Raw genomic sequence first — 24,192 nt, forward strand, 5'->3', positions numbered from 1 at the left:
CACTACTGGAGCATTTAAAGTTACATAAGTGGCTCCCATGTGTGGGCTGCATTATATTCCTATTTGACTCTGCTGGGCTAGAGATGGATGGATAAATGGATCGGTACATTCTTTGTCCTATGAGCAATGGGAGCCTTTGAAGGGCCTTAACCAGAGTGGCGCTGTGACTAGATTTGAATTCAGGGGGTTGTGTGGAGGATGTCATGGAGGGAACTGGGACTGCAGGTAGTTAAGCGTGCACTGCAGGAGCCCAGGTGAAGGATGAAGAGGGCCTGAGCTGAGCCTCGGGTGGAGCGGAGGATGAAAAGAAGATCTAACAGGGTCTGAGTCTGCTATGGGCTGAATTGTAGCCCTTAAAAATGTGTCCGTTGAAGTCCTAAACCCCAGAATGTAACCTTATTTGGGAATAGGGTCATTGCAGGTGTAATTAGTTAAGATGAGGTTATACAGGTGTAGGGTGGCCCCTAATCCAGTATGACCAGTTTCCTTATAAAAAGGGGAAATTTGGACACAGACACACACACAGGGGGAGCATAATGTGGATATGAAGACAAAGATCTGGGTGACATGTCTACAAGCCAAGGAACGCCCAAAATTGCTGGCAAATCACCAGAAGCTCAGGGAGAGGCCTGGAAAAGATTCTCCCTCTGCCTTCAAAGAAGGAATGAGCCCTGTCGAAACCTTGATTTGGACTTCTGGCCCCTTCTGGCCCCTATTGTGAGACAATAACTTTCTGTTGTTTAAGTCCCCTAGTTTGTGGTATTTTGTTTCCGGAGCTCTAGAAACCTAATACAGTGTCTCTTAAAGTTTCAGATTTTAGGGAATTCCCTGGTGGTCCAGGGATTAGGATTCGGCGCTTTCACTGCTGGGCCTGGGTTAAGATCCTGCAAGCTGCATGGCGCGGCCAAAAAAAAAAATTCAGATTTTATTTAGATTGAATTAATATTGCCTAGGTTAGCCTATGGGGGCGAGTTCTGCTGTCAAAGGGCCATGATTTTTTCACAGTAGTAGACCAACTTTAAAGAAATTCTTCTTTCCAGGTTTATAGTGGTAGGAATGGAGAGAACTGGGCGCTGGGAAGCTGGGTCAAGTTATCTATATTTTCTTCTGGTCTGTGAACAAGGGGGTGGTGAGAAGTCAGAATAGTCTCTTCCATGCTAACCTCTCTTTTTGGTCGCTGTGATGGATATTTCTCATGGTGTGTTCTTCTGCTGAATTCAGTATTCAGGCCCTGAATGGGACTGAGAAACTGCAGTAGTTTTCAGTGGCTGCAGCATCACTGTCCATGGGTCTTAGGTTCCTGAGCCAGTTATAGGTGATTTTACAGGTGAGGGAAGTCTGGGGGTTCAACAGAGTGGCCACGGTCCACTTGTGCTCATTGCGTTTATACAACTGAAAGGAGGTAGGCTTCAGGAAATAATTATTTTTTTTACCGTTGGTCTTTCAGATTCAACTACTGCCAACAAATAGCCTTGGTTTATGGATAATTCATATTCATGGCCGTGTGGTGTATATTTAACAGTTATATGCATGCCTCAAGGGATCTCATGACTTAAAAATAGAATAATTTTATTAGTTCTTATTAATTTATAAGTTATCACTTTCTACTGTAATGTGTTATTTATTTATTTATTTTGGCCACCCCATGTGGCATGTGGGATCTTAGTTCCCCAACCAGGGATGAACCTGTGCCCCCTGCAGTGGAAGCTCAGTGTCCTAACCACTGGACCGCCAGGGAAGTCCCATAATGTGATACTGCTTTACCTGATTTTGAGCAGGATATGAATATGCTTCAGAGGTAGAAATAAAAGATTTTATTGAGGTATAACTTGTAGTAAAGTACACAAAATCTTAAGTTTACAGCTCGATAATTTTTACCTATGTATAGATGCATGTAACCATCACCCAGGGTAAGGGGTAGTACATTTCCAGAAGGCTCTCTCCTGCAACTACCTGGTCAATACCTTCCTCTAAAGGTAACCACTATACCTCTGTCATCATAGGTCAGTATCAGGCACAATTTTAGTGACTTATTTTAAGCATTATAGATTTCTCTGTATCTGGCCTCTTGCATGTTTTTATGTCAAAGTGACGTGGCTTTCATAAAAGCCATTGAGGGACTTCCCTGGTGGCACAGTGGATAAGACTCCACGCTCCCAATGCGGGGGGCCTAGGTTCGATCCCTGGTCAGGGAACTAGATCCCACATGCATGCTGCAACTAAGAGTTTGCATGCCACAACTAAGGAGCCCACGTACTGCAACTGAGGAGCTGGCGAGCCACAACTAAGGAGCCAGCAAGCTGCAACTAAGACACGGCGCAACAAAATAAATAGATAAATATTTTTTTTAAAAAAGTCATTGAGTACATCAACTATACCACAATAAAAAAGAAAAAATTTTAAAAAAAGGTCAAAACAAAACAAAAAAACAAACGAAGAAAGCTAATGAAAGCCAGGAAATAGCAGGCAGAAAAGTTTTCTTTAGGATATGTGTTCATGCCGCACAGAATCTTGGGGCAAATCTAAAAGAAATCAAGTTGCAAGTATAGTGACTTTTAATTGCTGCCTCTTCTATGTATTCTAATTTAATTGTTCATCTGGGCAGAATCTGCTGTGTGATATGAGAGCAATGTAACTGAGGAGTATGTGTGTGTGTGTGTGTGTGTGTGTGTGTGTGTGTGTGTGTGTGTTGTACGATACTTGTAACAGAAAGATGTTATCTTTTCTGTTAACTTTATTGTGGGATAGGAAGACAGAATAGCCTAGATAAAATATGTGTTAAGATAATGTAAATTCTGTAGGCCAAGTACAGTCTTTGTAAGCATAGTGATTTTTTCTTTCACACAATGCCATTTAATTAGAATAGCAGAAACTTGAAAATGCAAAAATCTCTCCAACAGTAATAGATAACTTTCCCATTTTAAAAGAACATTCTAACACTCTTTAAAACCATTTTGGTTTAGATCACATGGGGACACTGCCATTGATTAGCTGTGGTGAATATGATACGAATTAGAATCTCTTGGGCTAAGATTCTCAAGCACAGGGTGAACTAAACTACTGTAAACACTTCACATCCATTCAGATACACCCATTTCTGGAACTTCAAAACCATCAGCTAAAAACAACTCTTTATTCAAATGACTTTGGGATCGAGGCTACACATACCATGACTTAAAACAAAACGGAGTTTAAACTCTCCCTACAGACTTCTCTGCACTTTGTCAGGACTAATTGATATGAAACCAATGCATTAGACCAATGGTTCTCAACATTATCCTCCTACTTTTTTATTTTTAAAAAATAAGCAAATAAAAATAAATTTTATTTACTTTTGGCTGTGTTGGGTCTGCGTTTCTGCCTATGGGCTTCTCATTGCCGTGGCTTCTCTTGTTGCGGAGCACGGGCTCTAGCCGCACGGGCTTCAGTAGTTGTGGCTTGCAGGCTCTAGAGCGCAGGCTCAGTAGTTGTAGCGTGCGGGTTTAGTTGCTCCGCAGCATGTGGGACCTTCCCGGACCAGGGATCGAACCCGTGTCTGCTGCATTGGCAGGCAGATTCTTAACCACTGTGCCACCAGGGAAGTCCAGCATAGTGGTTTTTAAAAGCAGTTTCATATGTATATGTATAACTGAATTACTTTGCTGTACACCTGAAACTAACACAACATTGTAAATCAACTATACTCCAATTAAAAAAAAAAAGTTTGCAAAGCTGCCATAGCTCGCATTCATGCCTGTTGTCTTAGGTAACAGCATAGCAGTTATCCTTGTGAGTGGTAATGACTTACCTGCTGCATTCATCTTCTTTAACTGAGATATTTGTTGGAGGTTTAAAAAAAAAAAACATTTTTGGCAGTTGTATGCACCCGCCAATATTTTCTGAATGAACGCAGCAGTGGAGGAGTAGAGGGGATCTGACTTAAGGAACTGTCTCAGCTCAGGCTGCTGTAAGGGAATACTGTAAGCTGTGTGACTTAAACATCAGACATTTATTTCTTAGAATTCTGAAGGCTGGGGAGTCTAAGATCAAGGTGCTGGCTGATTCAATGTCTGGCGAGGGCTCTCTTCCTGGTTTGCAGATGGATTCCTGCTTGCTGTTCCCTCACGCAGAGCAAGAGATGATCTCTTCCGTGTTTCTCCTTATAAGGGCGCTAATCCCATTCATGAGGGCTCTATGCTCATGACCTAATTACTTCCCAAAGGCCTCACCTTCAAATACCATCACATTGGGGATTAGGGTTTCAATATATGAGCTTTGAGGGGACACAAACATTCAGCTCATAGCGGAAACTCAATAGACAACTTAACAAAAGTGCATTTTGATTCCAGTTATTTTGATTGTAAACCTCATGACGGCAGAGAGTTTACATGCCTTATGCTTCTTTTTTAGCCTCTCCAACACATGTTGCTGTTAACTGACAAAAACTTGCTGATATTTTTATCTTGATTTGGCTTCAGTAGATGTGGTAGATGTCTGCTGACTGTGGCTGCTTGCTACACTGTGGACCTCAGGGCTCTGTCACCTTATGTACAGCTATACATAGTATTACTATGTTTAACTTTTTATATAATTTTGGGTTCCTTTAGCTCAAGAGTTGGGATGTTTGCTTCTTGTTTTGGTGCGGCTTGCTGCTAAATATAAAAGTTTGCGCAGTATTAGGCTACAGTGAAAGAGAACAGGTAAAATCTTTCTGGCTCTAAAATATGTCTGTATCCCTATAGCAGAAGCATTCGGAGAGGAAATATGAGTGGTCCTGCCTCTGAAGAGAGGACCTGACTTTGTAGGGTGTCTTTCACTGAATACAGGACCCATGTGTCTCAAGGTACTTAGGTGCTCCATCTGAAAGGTCCTGTGGCCTCCTTCTTTTGTTCTCTGGCTGTTACTCTGAGTCGTGCAGTTTTCCTAAAGAGATTTTATTAATTTAGCAAAACATTTGCCTTCCTGGGACAGTCTTATTTACGAGGTGTCTGTTGTGTGAAACTTCAGGGAATGGCCATCACACACTGTTGCCCTAGTGCATGTAAACCACACAGACAGCTTTACTCAGACCAGTCTGTCTGCACACCACACATCGAGCTGGCCCAGTAGCTCCTTGTTTTGTTTTGTTTTTTCTGACCACGCCACACAGCTTGTGGGATCTTAGTTCCCCCACCAGGGATTGAACCCGTGCCCTCACAACACAAATGAACGTACCTATGAAACAGAAATAGACTCACAGACATAGAGACAGACTTGTGGTTGCCAAGGGGAAGGGGGTGGGAGAGGGAAGGATTGAGAGTTTGGGATTAGTAGATGCAAACTATTATATATAGGATGGATAAACATCAAGGTCCTACTGTATAGCACAGGAAACTATATTCAGTATCCTGTGATAAACAATAATGGAAAAGAATATGAAAAAGAATGTATATATATGTACAACTGAGTCACTTTGCTGTACAGCAGAAATTAATACAACATTGCAAATCAACTATATTTCAAAAAAAACTAAAAAAAACAAAAGAACCCACGCCCTCAGCAGTGGAAGTGTGGAGTCCTAACCACTGGACCGCCAAGGAATTCCCATGTAGCTCCTTGTTTTAACACCCTAGTGAAGCATCGTGAGATTGCAAGCCATTTAAAAAGCATTAGGCCCAGTTAACAATTGCCTTAAACTATAAGGCCTTGTAGCCACTTCTGTTCAGCATGTTTACTAGGGTTGTCACTTTACCTGGTTCTGTTGTATTTATGTACTCCCTTTCTTTTCAAAGTGCTTCCCAACAAGATATTAGTTCTGTGCAGAAGTCCTGTGAGGGGGAGCAGACTTTTATCCCAATTTAAAGATGAAAAATGATAGCAAAATGGAAGTTGAAGGTGAGGGTATATGTATAAAACAGATAGAGGTGTCGCCTGCACTTGCAGGCAGGAGCAGATCCCCAAGTCTCTATGATTAGTTTTACAGTCGTGCATCAGAGTCCTTCTCAGTATTTCCCAGCATCCCCTGGGAATTACTTGCACCTTGTTTTGGAGAGGGGCATTATACCACCTGTATTAGTTTCCTAGGGCTGCTGTAACAAAGTATCACAAACTGGGTGGCTCAGAACCACAGAAATTTATTGTCTCACAGTTCCAGGGGTTAGACGTCCAAGTCAAGGTGTTGGCAGGGCCATCTTCCCGCTGAAACCTATTGGGGAAGGAACCTTCCTTGCCTCTTCCAGCTTCTGGAAGCCCCAGACATTCCTTGGCTTGTGACAGTATCATGCTCACCTTCACTTGGCATTATCCCCATGTCTTTTCACCTAATCTTCCCTTTGCACATATGTGTGTCTCTGTCCAAATTTCTCCATATTATAAGGGAACCCGGTTATATTGGATTAGGGCACATCCTAATGACCTCATTTTAACTTGACAACATCTGCAAAGACCCTATATTCAAATAAGATTACATTCTGAGGTGCTGGGAGATTAGGACTTCAACATACATTTTTGGAGGACACAGTTCAGTTCATAACACTGCCTTTTGAAAATTCTAACTAATGCCTCAAACATAGCACTTCACCAAGCCTGCTTGCTAGATATTGTTCAGCCCTGATAACATCTATCCCTGAAGCCTGGCATGGAAAGGATGTATTTTATGAAGGAGAGGTCAGGAGACACTAATCAGATGTCTAGACCTACTTGGTCCCACAAACCATGACAATAAACTTGGATCATAAAGGAGCCAAATTCTGAACAAAACACAAGTTAGATGATCCACCTCTGAATAATGTATGATAAACTATTCTTCCAAGATACAGTCAACCTCATTCAGTACAAATTTAACACATTCAATTAATCTTATCAATAATGAGAGGATTTGATACATACACTAGACACAGCTACTGTTGATGACCGTATTGCTTGGCTCTCCCCTCTGCTGTGTTTCTTCCCGTACCTGCCTTTGCTACGCTATCTTCCTTAATGTGTTGACTTGGCTCTGTTCTTTCTTCCTTTCTGATTTGCCTTCAGCTTTCCTTCCAAGTGGAGGTCACAGATCAGACCTACATGATGAGAAGAATCAAATAGATGCTTAGCTCATTATAAGACAAAAAAATTTCAACAGAGGAAGTACACATTTATTGGAAAAGTAATAAAGAAAAGCCATGAATTATATTTAAAAATAAACCTCATACCTATTTTTCTTATTATAAAATACATGTTCACTAAAAAAAAACTTCAGGAAAAAACACATAAGCATTAAAAGAAAATAAAAAGAATCCATGATCCCCTTCACAATTCCAACACTGTTAATGAACTTTGTTAATGTTTTGGTATATTCCTTCCGGAGGCACATGTATAAACATTTTGCTTTTACAAAGCTGGTATTGGACATGTGGGTTTATAATCTGTTCTCTGTCTCTTTTTAACAACAAGTTATAAGCATCTCCTCATGTCATTAAAGATTTTTCTACAGTGTCATTTCCTTTCATCATTCTGCAGTGGAAATAAAGTTCCATTGTTAGGAATATACTAAAAAAATTTAATCAATCCCCTACTATGGGATATTTTATGGTTGCTTTCAAATGTTTCTTATTATAATCAATGGTGCTGTGATTAGGGTTGTATTAATCTTTTGATAGACCTATGCTTATTTTCTCACCATCAATTCATAGAAGTAAAATCAGTGGGTCAAATTTATGCATAATTGACAAACTGCTCTCTGGAAAAGATGGATCAATTTACACTCCTGCCAATAGTGCTTGAGAACACATATTTCCTGGCATATTTGATAATACAACATGGTAGAATATAAAAATATCATTCCAATTTGGTAAATTAAAAAACCAACACTTTAATTTGCATTTGTATGACCATTTATGCTACATAGAATAGATCAAAGGAGTAAATATAAAAGACGTAAATATAAGGAAATAAACACTATTATGTAATTTCCAATGCAAAGAGTAGGATACTAGGACAACTGACTATCCAACTGGAAAAATAAAGATTTTGTGCAAATTTATTGGCCACTCATATTTCTAATTTTGTGAATTGCCTCTTTATGTCCTTCACTAACTTTGCATTCAGGTGTGATTGTCTTTTCTTTATGGATCTATTAGTGTTCTTTGTACTTCGAAAATCTGAATTCAAATTTTCATGTTTATTTTTCATAAGCAATGGCAACATTTTCCCAAGTTTACCTGTTTAACTATTTAACTTTATTTGTGAACTTTATTTTAATACAGAGAAATTAAAAAAAAATTTTAATCAATTTATCAATCTCTTACTTTTTGGTTTCTTTTAAATTGCCAGCCGTACAATTTTCTTTCCAATTCTAAAAATATTTCTATATTTTTTTTTGTAGTTTTGAGATTTCTTACATTTAAAATTTTAGTCCACTTGAACATGTTTGATGTTTTTGTAGGACATGAGTAGCGATCTAATTTTTTTTTTTCCAAATGGATAATTAGTTGTCCCAGTATTCTATTCTTTCCCTTGGAAATTACATAGTAGTATTTATTTCTTCATATTTATATACTTGATATTTATTCCTCTGATATATTATTTCATCAGCACCACACTGTTTTTTTTTTTTTTTTATAAATCCACTTCTTTTTTTTTTTTTAATGCTATTCTTGTCTGCTTACATTCTTTTTATGTATGTATGTATGTATGTATGTATGTATGGCTGTGTTGGGTCTTCGTTTCTGTGCGAGGGCTTTCTCTAGTTGTGGCAAGCGGGGGCCACTCTTCATCGCGGTGCGGGGGCCACTCTTCTTCGCGGTGCGCGGGCCTCTCGTTGCCGAGCACAGGCTCCAGACGCGCAGGCTCAGTAATTGTGGCTCACGGGCCGAGTTGCTCCGCGGCATGTGGGATCTTCCCAGACCAGGGCTCGAACCCGCGTCCCCTGCATTGGCAGGCAGATTCTCAACCACTGCGCCACCAGGGAAGCCCACCACACTGTTTTAATTACTGCAACTTTATCACATTTTTTAATACCTGTGAGTGCAACCTTATTCATTACTTATATCTTTAAAATGTCTTTAAAATGATACTTACACATAACTTCATTTATTTTAAAATGTCAAGAAAAAGCAAGAATTGTTCTAACTACTGCTTTAAAACTCATGTTTTGTTAAATAATCGTGTGCTTTTATGAAAGTTGATGCTTCTTTCCCCTTTAATAATAATAATGGTAATTATACAGTAATAACAAGGAGACCAAATTGTAGGAGAAAGTACAGTAACTTTGGAAACAGGCAGTCCTGGGTTGGAAAACTCACTTTGTCATTTGTTAGCTGTGTGCTTTGGTCAAGTTAGTTCACCTTTAAGAGTCTCAGTTTATCCATTAGTAAAAAAAGGAATAAAACTACCAAATCTACTTCCCAGGGCAATAAGAGGATTAAATGGGACATTGCTAACACAGAGCAAGTCACTGCTGTCAAAGAAGGACCCCAGTAAATGTAATTTCCCTTCCCTTATACTGGTCTAGGATTTATTGTTTGTAAAACATTTTTGTATACATCATCTCATTTGACTCACAAAAGTCTTGACTCATTGGCAATCATATGATTTCCGTGGTATTAAGTTACACGATGATTTAATAAGATATAATGATGATATAATGGGTATTAAATGGTCATCTTACAAGATAATGTTTTTTTTACTTAAACACATCACTGAAACTTCTGCTACACTCTTAGGTATGAAATCACTTTAAATAATGACTCAGGATGGCAATATTTTTAACCTTTTCAACAATTTGATAACATAAGTAAGAATATGTGCACCATTAATGCATATATTTTTAGACACATATCTATTTTATAAAGCAAAGCCCATAAGTACGTGATATGTTTGTAGTCTAACTAAACCAGTTTCTGTTGTGTTAATAGCATTGGATTCCAATTACATTAAACATAATTTTTAATTTAAAAATTAATAAGAAAAGAAACATTTTCTTCTCAGTTGAGTCAAATCATGGATTAAATCTCATATTAAATGAGTAATTTGTATTTATAACAACTCTGGAACAAATAAATATGCAAACTAGTATAATATACTACTGTCATTAAGACTGTCTGAAGTCACTGAGACTTGAATTTGAGTCTCTGCTTTACAATGTAGCAGCTGTGTGACTTTGGGTAAGTTACCTAAGCACTTTGAGTTTTAGTTTCTCATCTGTAAATGGAATAATAGTAGTATCTAGAAAGAAGATTGTTTGAGGGTAAAGGAAATAACTCTAATCAAGCATTTATCATAGTAAGTGTTCAATAGATAATTATTTTTGCTGTTGTTATTGCTATTATTGACTGGCGAGTAGCAAAATTATGCAGCCCCATTGGAAGGAAGGACTTAAAAGAATTTAAAGAAATAATAATTGAAGCTTTCAAATACTAAACTCATGGCTAATATAATTATATTTCAAGCAGGTGATAGTTTCTTAAAAAATTAAATCATGCCTCTGTATATTTGGGTGGAGAGAAGAATTAATTAAAAAATATTTGCAGAGATATTATTATTAACACAAAGTGTTAGTAATAAGGATAATGAAAAACAAATGCTCCAAAATTATTACAAACAGACCTATATTCACAGATAGATAAGGCTGAGTTTGAACCCAAAGGACAGAGGTTTGGGATGCTATGAACTCATAGAGCAACATCCTGTTTTGATTTATGCATAAAAGCCTTGTTTTATTTTGCACACAGATCTTCCTTTCAACTTTTTTAGAGGCTGTCACAAAAACTCATTTAAGATATTGGGTCTCCTGTATCCTCTTCAAGCTTTTCTTCCTGCATTTAAGACTTATATGAGCAGAAGATTTAGACTGAAGTAGAGAGAAGACTTCCTTCTCCTTGGCTTTTAAGAGGGCATGTTCTGGAAATCTCTGGAGAATCTGGCAGATACTGCACAGTGAAGTATGGGGTATATAGTTTTGGAACCTAGGGTAGGGGAGGAAAATCCTTCTTCTCTTCCCTTCTAGGTTCATTTGGTTGGCCTACTAATTAAATTGACATAAGACAGATTAACAACAACAGCAACAAAAAAAACAAATTTAATTCGTGTGTATGGAAGCCCATAGAAATATGAGACTACAAGAAGAGACCAAAGCAGGCAGCTTTTATACCTTCTGGACAGAGAAAGAAATAAACTTGTGAGGAATTGACAAGACAAAGAAGTTTGGACTTGGGGTAGTAAATTAGTGTAGAAGTAACAAGGTTTGTTTATATACCCTTCTTGGCCCTAAATTTTCTATCTCTGGTGATAAGGACACCCCTTCTACCTCCTGGGACAGGGAAGGTACTTTCACGTGGGAGATTTATTTCCTGCTTTTAGGGGGACAAAGGAGGGTTAGTGTTTTTCTTGAACCAGCTGTTTCAAAATAATCAGTATGCCAAAGTGGTATATTTGGGGCAGCCTACCCTGAACTCCATCACCAGTAAGCTAATGCTCAGAACCAGGCCTTAGAAGAGCCACATATATGAGACAGTTGAAATCACCCAAACCTTCAGCAAAGGTTCAATCCTAGTTTTTGCTTCTTGAGTGTCTGCTTTGTCTTAAAACTGGCAAAATTTCTTGGCCCTGTGAACAGGCAGTTCTGTTCTTGAATTAGAAAGGGATGCTTTTGCTCATGTGGTTTGGAAAGGCTTCCTTTGCTGATTGTTTTCAGAGTGTGTGAAGCACTAGATTCTGAAGGTCAGAGAAACCATGACACATTCTGGGTAAGCTCAGCACCTCCTCACCACTTCGTGAGTTCAGAGGGGCATGATGCAGGCAGTCCAGTAAATGATGGTCATGATGTTCCACTGCAGAACATTTGGGTTTCCCTACAGGTATAATCGGTATGAAGTGAGTCATTAGTCATCACATTTTCTGGAAGAGTCAGAAGTGAAAAAGTTCAGAGTGAAATTGAATACAGTGTTGCAATTTACTCTTGTCACTCATATGAGAGGATGGTGTTTTGCAATGAGCTTGCTCACTGAAAAAGCTTACTGTAGCCTGGTTCCTAGCTAAGTACTGACTTAGAAATGAATAGAATGAAAATATAAGACTTTCTCAATCTGGTTTAATGTTATTTATACTAGGAACGTATGAAGATGCTGTGTGCAAACATGTCCTTTCATATGGTTAAAAAAAAAAAATCCATGGGGTAGGGGATGGGGATGGTGGTGGTACAGGGCAATGGGGAGAACTACACAGTCAAAGAAAGGAAAAATGAACACATGGAAACTGTGTAGGACGGGTAGCTAGGCCAGAAGGAAAGTAGTGGAAATCTCCTTACCCTAGGGAACTGAGTCTTGTTTACGCCAGGTGTTTGCTAATGTTGTGAAGCCATGTGCAAATTCAAACTCTCAGTAATATACTAGACATATTCCTCCTGTTTGAATACAAACCCCCACTTTTTCAAGGGCTAATGAGTTCTTTAAAATCGAGTGTTGTTTGAGGGTTCAAGGCTTGAAACTTCAAGGAGACAGATGTGTTCGTGACCAGGAAAAACAATTCAGGGAAGTGTTAGTTTGACTCGTAGCTAGCACCCACCATTTCAGACCAAAAGTTTTGTTTCCATATCTTAAGGACCAACGGGATAAAAAGGAGTTGATAACATTATAGGTTTGAAATTCAGGATCTTTGATCATTTCCAACAAATATTTCCAAACAGCCTCTTCTGGGTAGGTCATGGCTTAGCGGGAAACTGCCTGCCTTCTGTCCCTCTCCCTCACAGAGGACCTAGGTGAGGCTTTGCACTCTGAAGATTTCCGTGGTACCACCAGCTTCTCTGACTGAACATGATTCTAGTTACCTGCCATTCTGTGCTTCCGTGGTCGGGAAAGAAACTGCTGCGGGGGTGGGGGTGGGGCGGGAATTCTTCTACTTCGTCTGGTGAACGTTGAGGGTAAGGGTCGGGGCTGTTGGAAAGCAGACTTGAAATTCCTCTGCGTTACCTGTAAATAGGAAGTTCTAACTCTTGGGCCCCTTCTTCGTCCCCTCCCTCTTCTCCCTGTGTCACTGTCAATAACACTTGGGCGATCTGGAGGTTTCTCTCTCGTCTGCATTTGTAGTGAGTGAACAAGTCCATGTCTGCCGCCGCAGTTTCCTGCGCGGCCTTGGCTGGGACCCCTTGCAGCTCGCACGGGGTGGCTCCGGGCCTCTCCAGCCTGGTGTGATGCGCGCCTCCTCGCTGCTCCCCCAAACCCCCAGACACAAAGGCCCCCTGAAAGCAGCGTCAACACTCGAGTTAGAACGCTCCCGAGGTTAGAAGCAAATTACCACTCTCAGGGCATCTGGGGGTAGTTCGGGTCTTTGAGACATCGGTCGCCCATATTCCTCTCCATCGACTAGAAAGCAGAAAGGGTCTGCGCTCGCGCCGAGGGTCTGTCGAGGCAGGGGTGCAGCCCCAGACCCTCCAAGTTCTCGAGCCGGGTCCTCAGCTTCTAGCTCCTCCCCCTCCTCAGCCTTCCCAGCATTTCCCGGCCCAGCGGCTCAGGACCAGACCAGAACTTTCAACAATAGGATAGCATCTTTGCCCACGGGACACCAAACTCGCCTAATCGGAGACGCTGTAATGGGACGAAAGTTCTGCGGGACGACCCTTTTCCGGGTTCGAGTCCCCCAGGTAGCAGTGGGTCGGGGCTGGGCGGGTCTTTGGATTGTGCTGAGCAATGCATGGATCTCCGAAGCTTGATTGCTTTTGGAGTTCAGTGGCCAAGAATCTCAAATTAAATTCTCTGCTTAGTTTTTCACTTCAGTGAATGGGTTCGGGCCTCGAGGCCGGTAATTCTGGCGTGCTGGGCCCTGAGGTCCGAGCTCACAGGACCCACGCTGAGAACAGTCCAGTGGCACAGCTTTTGTAAACCAGAGGCGCAGGTCGGATTCTTGGGGTGGGTGGAGCCGGCAGTTCCGTCCTCCTCCGCATAAAGTTATTGGTGTTTGTGGATTTCCCTCTTTAATAGGCCATGAAGTCAACAAACTCCCCACATGGTGGCTCCCTTTACTAAAGTTGAGTAGTGAATTGGTGCAAGGAGTCTTGGAAATTTTCAAATATTTCTAAAGATTTAACTCATTTCAGAATTCGCGTGGGAGGAAAGAGTAGGATTTTAATCGGGTTCACCTTTGACGTGAAGCAAGGCGGAAGACAGGAAAGCCACAGTCGGTAATAGCTCCGGGCGCTTTAGTAAGAAAGCCGTCTCTGCTTGATTATCCGGTCGTGTTCACCGCCGGCTCTTTGTGTGCGAGCTTACTCCAGAGGCTGAGCTGAACACGGAACACACGCATGTAAACACTCCAACATAAATCAGCGAACATATGCAGTGGAGACAAAGAGATTCATCGCCATGTAGATGTGGTTTGAATCTTTATTGCAGATAGGCAATCCGGAGCATCCCCAGGAATAAACTAAGAGGAAGTGGCAGTTTCTGGCCATGAATGGTCAGAACGAAGCAAAACTTTGTCACCTTGGAGGAAGTATTAAATCTCAAATAAGAGAGCGGGAAAGGCATTGAAAATGAGCAGCATTATAGTTTTGTCTTAGGAAAAGCATGCAGAATATAGCTTCTCTAAATGTTAGATCTAAATCATAGTAACAGGAAACACTCCCACTAAATTGCCATTTCCTCTAATTTTTGTTTAAGATCCAAATAATTAAAATGCACACTAATGGTTATCGATGGCTCTGTTTCCTTTTTAAAAGAAATAGACCCGAGTTCTCTTACTGGAGTAGAAATTTACAGATCTTCTTAAATAACCCTGGGATTTGGAAGCTTCCGGGTGGATATGGGCTTCCCTTATTGCCTTCCTCTCCCCACGTCATTTTCAGTTAAAAATTTTTAGCCATCCCCAACGAAGGGATTCCTGTTAGAAACCCTCAGTAAGTGAACTTGTACTGGGTATCCTCGTGCTTTCCCCATCTGTCTGTATTTCCCCAAACAGAACTCAAGCTGTAAATAAAGGGGAAAAACATATTTCTCACTCCCAAATTCTTAAAATTTCAGTTTTTGTGGAAAATACAATTTCACAATTTCAATGTTAAAATTAGTAAGAGCCACAGAAAGTGTGAAGGCGTCCAAATAGGTCATCTAGAGATCCAAAAACCAGGACTAAGGGGAGACATAGAATGCTCTTTACTCAGAATAAAGGCAGGGGTTGGACAGTTCTCACCATTAAGGGCATTCGTGGACACTGCAAGGGAGGAACATATTTGAACAACGGGGGGACTTGGACGATGAATCGCCACATTAAGGGCACCACTACCAAATCTTCAGAGGCTCTGGTGAAAAATTAAACTAGTGGCAATTCTCAGTGTTTGCAGCATCTGCGACCAAACAGTTCAGCACTCCAAGCCTGGACAGCTCCACAGGCCGCGCTCCGGACGCGGCTTTAACTCTAATCAATTCTACTCAGAGCCAGACTGTCAACGACAGCCAGACTCATTAGCGATTTACTGAAAATCCTCCAAGACTTCCCTTTAAAAACAAAACGACTTCCACATTTAATTGTCTATCTAAAAGAACATACGCAAGAAATTAGGAGATCTAAATTAAATTTATTAATAGGAGGGCTTGATGGTGCTTAGTTCCAGAGCTCAGAGCTCTGATTGCTGGGGCTTGATGAAAAAGCAAAAAGAAATAAGAGGGACATAGTTAAAAACATGATTTTCACCATTCTCAAAATTCTATGAATTCTTTACCCATCCTTGAGAAGTGGGTAAAATTGAAAACAATCAAAATAATTAAACTTCTTTAAAATTGTACTGTATGAGTGAAAGGTGTTTATGAGAAGTCGATGACTCCGGATCTTATCCAAGAGGACGGCACAGAATAGTTAATATGTTCCTTGAGGGACTAGGATGCTGACGTCTTTTTCTGATACCCGATCATTACGTGACTGAAAAAAAAAAAAAAAAAAAGGAAGTCATTCCATGAATAAAAATCGGAGCGCAACAGTGCAACAAAATATTCTGTACTTAAAGGCCATAGGCAGACAGATGTTGACAAAGAAGGCTCTTCCAAAACCATGTTCGGATAGATTTCTGCTAACTGCACATATAAATAGGAGCAGAGGGCCGGTCACCTCTGTAACCACCGGCAGCAGCAGAAGAAGCCGCAGCTTCAGACGCAGCCAGAGGGACTTCTGAGCAGAGAAGGCGCTGCCGACTCGCGCAGCTGCCTGACCGAGCGGCTCCCACAGACGCCGGCTGCGTCGCGGCCCTCTCTCTTTCCTTCGTCTCCTTCTAAGACTTTCCCTCTTTCCTTATCACTTCTTTCTCTCCGTGGACTTAAGGCCACTTTGTCCCCCACCCTTCTTAACTCGTCGCCTCCTCTTTCTTCCTTCTGCATCTCTCTCCTCGCCCCCTTCTCTCGGTGTCACGCTCCCTCCTAGTTCTGAGCGTCTACAAACTTTTGAACAGAATACTGGCCTCAGCAAACAAGTCCCTCAGCTCCTCCTGCTCGTTGCTGCGGCTTCTGCTCAGACACTAACGCCAGACGGTGATGCCTCTTGGGTTGTGACTCCAGCGCAGAAACTTGGAGAAGCCCTTTGCCCGCCGTCCTACTTGGCAGCAAACCCTCTCCTGGCAGCGGTAAGAGTTGAATGGTAAGGGGAAAAAAATCTTACCAAACCAAACAACTCACCTGACTGCTAATTCTTTCGCCAGCATCAGGGTACGAGTTAGCTTTCCTTCGTACCAGATCTGGCGAGTTATTGGGCATTGGGTATATACATATATTTTCTAACTATAGCGAGAAGGAAGTGGCGGGGCGCGCCGGCTGTCATTAAGCCGTATTCAATACTGGGAGTCGGAGGTGAGCGCCGTCCCTCCCTCAGTTCAGGGAGTTTCTAGGGGTCGGAGAGTGGAAGGCCAGGGGCGTTCTGACTGCTGTGTGCTCTCTTTCGCGTCCTGCGCAGAATGACCATGTGTAGCGGAGTGAGGCTGGCCCTGCTGGTCTACGGGATAATAATGCACAGCAGCGTCTATTGCTCACCGGCCGCCGCCGGACTCCGGTTTCCTGGGATCAGGTAGGTGCTGGCCGCCCGAGCTGAGCTGAGGCTGGGGCTTCCCTTCCCCCGACACCTCCTCGTGGTCGCCCTCCTGCAGTTCCTCGGTCAGGCTACGACCACCACCTCCCCAGCCGCCCCCACTGCACCGCCGCCAGCCTGGGTCCGGCCGTGGGTCACTGGCCGTGGCTCAGCGGGAGGATCCCGGCAGACTCCACTGGGCCTCGGCCCCCCTCCCCCGGCCCGCCGCAGCCGCGGGGCCCGGGTGGACAGAGCGCACTTCGGCGGGCTGGAGAAACCTCTCCTCCCCCAACCCCTCCCACGGGAGGGGGGCAGGGCCGGGCCCTGAGTTGACTTCTTTTCCCTATTCTTAGCTTGAGTTAGGAGAACTTTGGCTCCCGGAGCCAGTTTGGGGGTGGGGGTGGGGTGAGAGTGAAGCTCCCGTGGTCTTTGCTTTGTTACAGCTTGTTCGGGACGATCGGGGCGGGGTCTCCCTCTCTCTCCTCTACTCTCCTTCTCACCTCAATTCGAATTCTTTCTACTGGAAGAGCTTCCTCTCAAGTGATAGGTTTTCCAACTGCATTTTGAGTCTTGGGGAGAGGGAGTGTTGGCCGGGTAGAGTTAAGAAGAAGCGATTTGAGAGAAGGAAAACAAAGATGAGGGAGCGGGAAATAGATGAAATGGATGCAAAGGAGGAACAGAAAGCAAGCTGGCAGGCAGTACTGGGAGGGCAGCCCTACCCACCCCAGGCAGGAGTAACCCTGGCTTCCCCCCGCCCCTTAATTCCTGGTTTCTAATCGGTCGGCGCTGCCCGGGTTCCCCGCCGCAGCCCCAGAGTCCCGGGCCTGTCAGCGGGAGAGTGGAAGCTCGCCGCGTAGCGCAGCATCGGCACTCCGCTGTGCGCCGGGCTCCCGGCGGCGAGGAGCGCGCGTCCTGCCTGCAAAGCTGCTCCTCCGAGCCGCGCCCAAGAATGATCTCCTTAGGGGTCGCTGACCATTGATTTGGCCGGAGAGATGGGTTCTGGCTTCGGTATTAGGATTCCAGCATCTGGGTACGGGGTACGGGGTGGAAGTGCCCAGAAAGACCCGGAGACTCCGAGCAGCCGGGCCAGGGCAGAGAGGCGCGTCGCCGAGGAAAGGCTGGGTGTGGGGCGAGCGCAGCGATGCCTTGCCCCTACCTCTCCACGGATGGAGAAAAGGCGAGCGGAGTAATGAAGTATGGCTAACCCCTCCTAAAGCGCGCTACTTGCCTTGGCCGCTTTCCCCGTCTCTCCAGCGGCCGAAAGCGAGTGAATTGTGTATACTAACCTACCTCTCCCGTCCTATATCAAGGATTGAGGCGGTAGGTAAGGGCGACAGCGAGATCGTTGTCTCTCGGTCCCCTGTTGACCCTTTGACCCTTTCCCTTTGCCTCTGGGTTGAGATGCTGTCCCGCCGCCCCGCCACCGCTAACATATTAGCGCGAACTATCTACTTACTGGACTTAAAAGCCCAATTTCACCCCCAGCTATTTTCAAAGCCCCGTGTGCCTGGCACTTTCTCAGGGCAAGAGGTACCGGAGGGCGCGGACATGCCACAGAATGAGCCGCAGCCAAACAGGTTAAGTTTAGGAGCATCTATTACTCATGTTCCTGCCAGATCCTCTCCCGCCCAAAATAGAAGCCGGAGGTTCTCCGTGACCTACATCTGCGCGGGGAAGGACTCCCCTGGGCTCGGAGGCTGGGTGGGGGTGGCTGCTGGCGTTGGCCGCCGGACTCCCCAGCCATCCACCCTCTCTGGCTCCCGGCCTCCCCCATCCGGTCTTCGCGTGGCCAGCATCTCTCTCCTAGAGCCCTTCTCATCTCCGCCCACTGCTGCTCGTGGACTGAGGCTCAAGCGCCAGGCCAGGAGCCGAGCGGTCCTCCTCCGTGGCCAGGTGTGCGAGGTCGGCGCAGACGCCTCGGCTTCCCAGTGCCCGTTGAGGCCGTGGCCCGGGCAGGGCGACCCTGCACCCGCGAGAGGAGGGGTGGGAATTTCTGTTGGGTGTAGTTTTCTCCTCCTACTTCTACCCGCACCCCTGTCCTAGAAGAAGAGGCAGTTCTCCGAGGGGCGTCTTTAGGAAGAAGGAAAATCGTGCGAGCCCCTAGGGATCTTTGGGTCCTCGCAGAGCCAGGGAGGGACCTGTACTGACCACTCCTTGTGCCCCCGGCTACCCCTGCAGGCCGGAGGACGAGGCGTACGACGAGGACGGAAACCCGCTGCAGGACTTCTATGACTCGGATCCACCCGGCGTGGGGAGCCCCGCCTCCGCGCTGCGCGACGCCTACGCGCTCTACTACCCGGCGGAGGAAAGGTACCACCGCGCGGCCCCGCGCCGGCCCAGGACAGGGAGGGAGAAAGGGGCAGGGGGTGGCCCATCGAATAGGTTCTTTTTCATAAAAGCCCTCAAGCCTCTCCTCTCCCGGGATGGTTCCCACGAGAGCGAGAGAAAGTTAGTAGCGGGCCGGTTTGTGTGGACATGAGGGCCGCGTGGGGACTGAAAGGTCCGTGGCCCAAGGAGTGGCAGTGACTGCGCGCCCCGGCCGCGCTCCACACCTGCGGTCCCCGGAGGGCAGGACGAACTCCGGTTCCTGACACTCACGGGAACATCCCAAGAGTCATTCCCGAGTGCCTTGCCTCTGGGGTTTTCCCCGGCAGCCTCCCGGAGCAGCGGGGGGCGTGCGTGCCCAGCTGGGGACCCGGGGCTGCCACTTGGGGACAGTCAGTGACCCCAGGTGCGCACTTTGCCTCCTTGTTAGAGATTTCGCCCACGGGATCCTTAACAAGGCCTACCGCAAAGTGCTGGACCAGCTGTCCGCCAGGAAGTACCTGCAGACGCTCACGGCCAAGGGCGTGGGGTAAGAGTTTGCGAAAGAGTTAACCCGCGCGTAATGACGCGCCCCCGCGCGCGCCAGGGTGGGTATCTGTGCCAACGCGCGCTGGGCGGGCGGCGCAGCTTCTACGTCCGTGCGTGCACGTGGGGCCGAGGGTGCGTCTGCGCCGCAGGGTCTGCCGGGCCAGCTCCCGGACGCAGACTAAGGTTCGGAGACCGCGCCTTAAGTTTGGCCAGAGAGCTCGGGAACTGGGCGAGGAAGGGAGAAGGCAGGAAACCCGGGGAATCTGATCCGTTTTGAATAATTGAAAAAAAGAAAAAGCCCCCCTCCCCCCCAAGGCCTTCAGAACCTTCAAGCTTCGTGGGACGATTGGCTAGGATATCCTCTAAGCATGACTTTTTCTTTCCTCATTTTTCTTTCACTGTAAATTCAATTCGAAACAAACAAATCCTCAGATTTGGACACTTAGGGAAACAGTTTTTGCTCGTGCCAGACAAACCCAGAGCACAGGGCTTGCGTGGAGCATCTCTCGCAGAAGGCAACATTTTAATAAAGCCCATGGGACAAAATATTACATTTTCCGCAATTAATAATTCATGCGATGAAAAATATTGCCTACAGCCTGTCGACTTATATTATTATCACGTTTTTCAATTTAGCGCGCAGGAGAGGAGTGTTTATGTCTCACTAGGAATTGCGGGATCGATGTAAACTCCACGGCAGCAGCCAACGTGAAATTTAGGGCTCTTCGGTTATTTTCTCTGTACGTGGGGGCGGGTGGGGGTGTGCCAGGAACGGTCAGGACGATTGAGCGCAAAAGCACGGATGGTCAAATCTCAGAGGGCAGCGTTTGGAGAGAGGTTGGCCTTAAGTCGCTTGCCTTTGGCCCGGACCTCATCTGGGGCCCATTCTGTAAGGACTTAGTGCCCCAAGATCGTCGATGGGGAGGGAGGAGTGAGGGTTCCCATCGCAGCCCTCCCTCAGGCTGCTCTCTGGCCGAGCAAGGCGGCGCCCTCCCTGAAGACTCCCGCTTGGGGTGGGGCCCGTCTGCCTCCCGCAACTATTCAACCTGTGTCTCCCGCCCCGCCACCCTCTTCCCGACCCCTTTCCTTGCAGTGGGAACCTGGGCGGCGGCGCGGACGACGACTCGGAGCCGCTCTCCAAGCGCCACTCGGACGGAATCTTCACTGACAGCTACAGCCGCTACCGGAAACAAATGGCTGTTAAGAAATATTTGGCGGCCGTCCTAGGGAAAAGGTACAAACAAAGGGTTAAAAACAAAGGACGGCGAATAGCGTATTTGTAGCGATGAGTTACCAGCTACCCTGTGTATACAACCCTGACACACTGAAAAGTCATTTTCCCAACTGACTGAACAGTCATCGCTCTTGTGTTCTGTCCAAACATGTATTTATGTATGAAGTAAAGCCATTAAATGAATATTTTGATAATAATATTGTTTTTCTTTTTACAAAGCACTAGAGAATGCACAGATATACTTTGTGGACCAATGATTGATATTGATATATATATATATTACAAATATATATTAAGAATATATATATAAAAGTATAATCGAAAGCAGTTCAAAGTGTGCACAAGGATTGAAAGTTCGCCTGAGCTGTTTGTTTTTATATAAAATAAATAGAAAAATAGACAATCATTGTTTTGAATATTACTCCTATTTTTGTAAACTGGAATTAAAAGGATAGTATTTTTATCCACTACAGGCCTGAAGATATTAATACCGACCATTTGCTACTGTACATCAACAGTGATGCCCTGCTCCAGGGAGATTTTGAGTAATGATTTGGGAGAATTGCTGAAGGGCACTCTTTCCCAGTGAGTCTTTGGGGCAGGCTGCTTCAATCCCAGCTGGACTCAACTAGCCACTGTCCCCCTCGCTGGGTGGCAATTCCAATACTTCTGCTTTCTTGGATTCTATTTTTATGTGTATTTGTTTCTCTTCAGACTCTCATCCCAGAAGGAAATTCTCCGGATCCAAATTGCGTTTCTCCCCAGGATTCATACCACTCCCTGGGGGAGGAATTGGACTGTACAGAGAAGGGAGACTTGAATAGGAAGCTCCCTTTTCTGTACTTTCAGGGACCCCAATATTCCAAGGTTAGGGCAATTGGAACAAAGTGAAGGAAATGTAGGAATATTGGAAAAGGCAGAGCGTAAAGCAGTAGGAGGAGGACCCTCCTGGAGAGGGACTGGCTGGGGGCTGCCCCAGGCCTGGGAGCTGGGCATAAGCCGAGTCCCACCGTAGTCCCCTGCCTGCCTGACTTTGGGCACTGGGTATTGGAAATGGATGCAAAGTACAATGTGTTTTTCTCCAGTGCTGTCCATGCTTCTCATCTTGTGAAATGGCCAGGATCCTCCCCTTTGAACCCTGCTCTGTAGGAGCCACCCTTTTCTTTTGTGGTTTTCTGAAGACTCTTCTTTCCCACCCTCTCACACCAGTTTTTAAAGTACTGTTTACCATTTTTCATTCACTTCTCTTAAACTTGTAATGCTTCTTAATTTTTTTGTTGTTTGATGCTAGCACTTATTGTAAAGTGTAGGAAATCTTGTGTAGTTACCACTAAGTAATTATGCACTAAATATGAATCTTTTGTTTCTTGTTGATTGAGTTTGTAGGTAAAATGTATTTTTCTACATTATGGCTTATTGCTTAGTAAAATTTATTTCATAAAACCAACCTTTGTCATATTAGAATGTGTAGTGTTCACATGTTGGTCAGTTGTACTAACTGATAAATCATTTAAACCTCATCTTCATATGTATGAGTACTATCTTATATTTGTGGTCAAGAGTGAGGTAAGCAAGCTCCAACAGGCCCTGAGAATGTCCCCTTGTATTCTTTCTTGGCTACAGAAAGCATGTCTGTCTGTTTCCTATCAATTCCTTGAACCTGTCAAGTAATCTCAATAAACAAAAGAACCTTCACCCAGCAACCAGATCAAGCAACAACAGGCAAACCAGCCAGCCAAACTCCCAAATTTCAGGCCCAAGTTCTTTTGAAAAAAAAAACAAAACAAAACAAGAAGAGATTAAACATTAGCTTGTAAAGTTTAAAGGACCCTTCCTTTTCCTTTACGGATTTGATCAGTATGAAGTCATAAATCAAAGAAAACTGACTTGGATTTGCATTCCCAGGCGGGATGGATGCTGCCAGGAGATCACATTGCAAACAGTGAAAGCACAGAGGCATTCGATCTATGCCTGAGTCCTGTGTACAGAATCAATCTTTCTTTAATTCTGCAGTCTCCTCAGGCAATGTGACACGGGATGCAGTTTGCAGCTTTAGTGCCTTTCTTCGCCTTTTAAATCGCCACGAATCACAGATGGCTATTTAGTGGCCCTACAATGCTGCAACACATCGGCTTGCATTTTAGTCTTAATTATTTGTTTCTTGGATAATGGGCAGAGTTTTCTGTATTTGTGTCAGCTGTTAGTGGTGAAATAGGTCTCTAGTTAACCTTTTCTTTACAAAGTCTAATTTAGTGTTCCCGTGGCTAGTTGCAAGCATTTACAGTGATCACTCAGTTTAATCTTTTGTATACTTTTTAGAAATGCCAAGAGCCTTACTAACCTGGAGCAGATTTATGATATAGTGATAATTTAGATAGATGTTAGTCTTGAAGCTCTTATTTTATGTGCAACTGATTATAAAAACATCTTACCCGAGTATTATTACACACATGATATCTATAATTAGGACTTTGATAACTGTTATATAAAGTGTGTAAAATTTGTATGAATAAATTTTTATAAACAATGCAACTTCGTCTAATGTGTGGGGAAAAAAGACATTCAGGAAATAACTACTTTAAAATCTCTTAAAGTATTTTCTTTAGCAACCATAAGATTTTTCATGTCTGGAATATCTATCTAATCATCCATGTATTTTCATAAATTGTACTATAATATCTGCTTGATGGGTTACTGAATTCGACTAAAAATTTAAAGTAGCTTCTCAGATGGAGACGCCTAAGAAGATACTAAGCTCATAAATAGGTGAAGATATTGGAACCTTTATAGGATGCCCAATTTAGATTAATTTCCATCCCCTAGTGTGTAAATACATTGCTCAGTATTCAGAAAGTTGCTATCCAGTGGTGGGAGATAGTAACTGGGTATTAATTACACCTTTGAAATAGAAATCTAACATTGTTATTTTGTAAGTAACTCTGCACACTAAATTGGTCTCCATAAAATTCTGTATAAAAATGACTTAACTTTGGAGGTTTAAAAATATGTTTAGAGATCTATAAACAACTGTCTCTGATTAAAATGCTTTGGGCAGAAGGAAAAAGGATATGAGTAAGCAAAGAGTTAATTAAATATCTTTAAAAGAAAATGTACTTTGAAGTCCAGGACAA

The 24,192-nt window shown here is 44.0% G+C and overlaps 1 protein-coding gene and 2 long non-coding RNA genes across 4 annotated transcripts in view; 2 read left to right on the forward strand and 1 right to left on the reverse strand.

Moving 5' to 3' along the window:
• Positions 1 to 24,192, forward strand: part of LOC309610599 — a 504,212-nt gene that overhangs the window by 243,043 nt on the left and 236,977 nt on the right. The window lies entirely within an intron of this gene.
• Positions 15,483 to 17,167, reverse strand: LOC309610598. The gene is made up of 2 exons (XR_014234071.1): positions 16,941 to 17,167; positions 15,483 to 15,843 (listed from the first exon to the last, which is right to left on the reverse strand). It is a non-coding gene; the product is annotated as an uncharacterized lncRNA (long non-coding RNA).
• ADCYAP1 (adenylate cyclase activating polypeptide 1) lies at positions 15,852 to 23,593 on the forward strand. Of its 2 annotated transcripts, XM_082353616.1 has the most exons (6): positions 15,852 to 16,537; positions 16,864 to 16,974; positions 19,153 to 19,284; positions 19,730 to 19,828; positions 20,921 to 21,061; positions 22,147 to 23,593. In XM_082353616.1, exons 2-6 carry the CDS (start codon positions 16,865 to 16,867, stop codon positions 22,208 to 22,210), a joined length of 546 nt encoding a protein of 181 aa, XP_082209742.1. In that variant the 5' UTR covers positions 15,852 to 16,537; position 16,864; the 3' UTR covers positions 22,211 to 23,593. The 2 variants fall into 2 exon arrangements, with proteins under 2 accessions (XP_082209742.1, XP_082209741.1); XM_082353615.1 differs by lacking the exon at positions 22,147 to 23,593 and having other exon boundaries at positions 15,852 to 16,551; positions 20,921 to 22,112.

Source organism: Balaenoptera borealis (assembly GCF_965194805.1).
Source record: "Balaenoptera borealis genome assembly, chromosome: 14".
NCBI classification, from domain to species: Eukaryota; Metazoa; Chordata; class Mammalia; order Artiodactyla; family Balaenopteridae; genus Balaenoptera; species Balaenoptera borealis.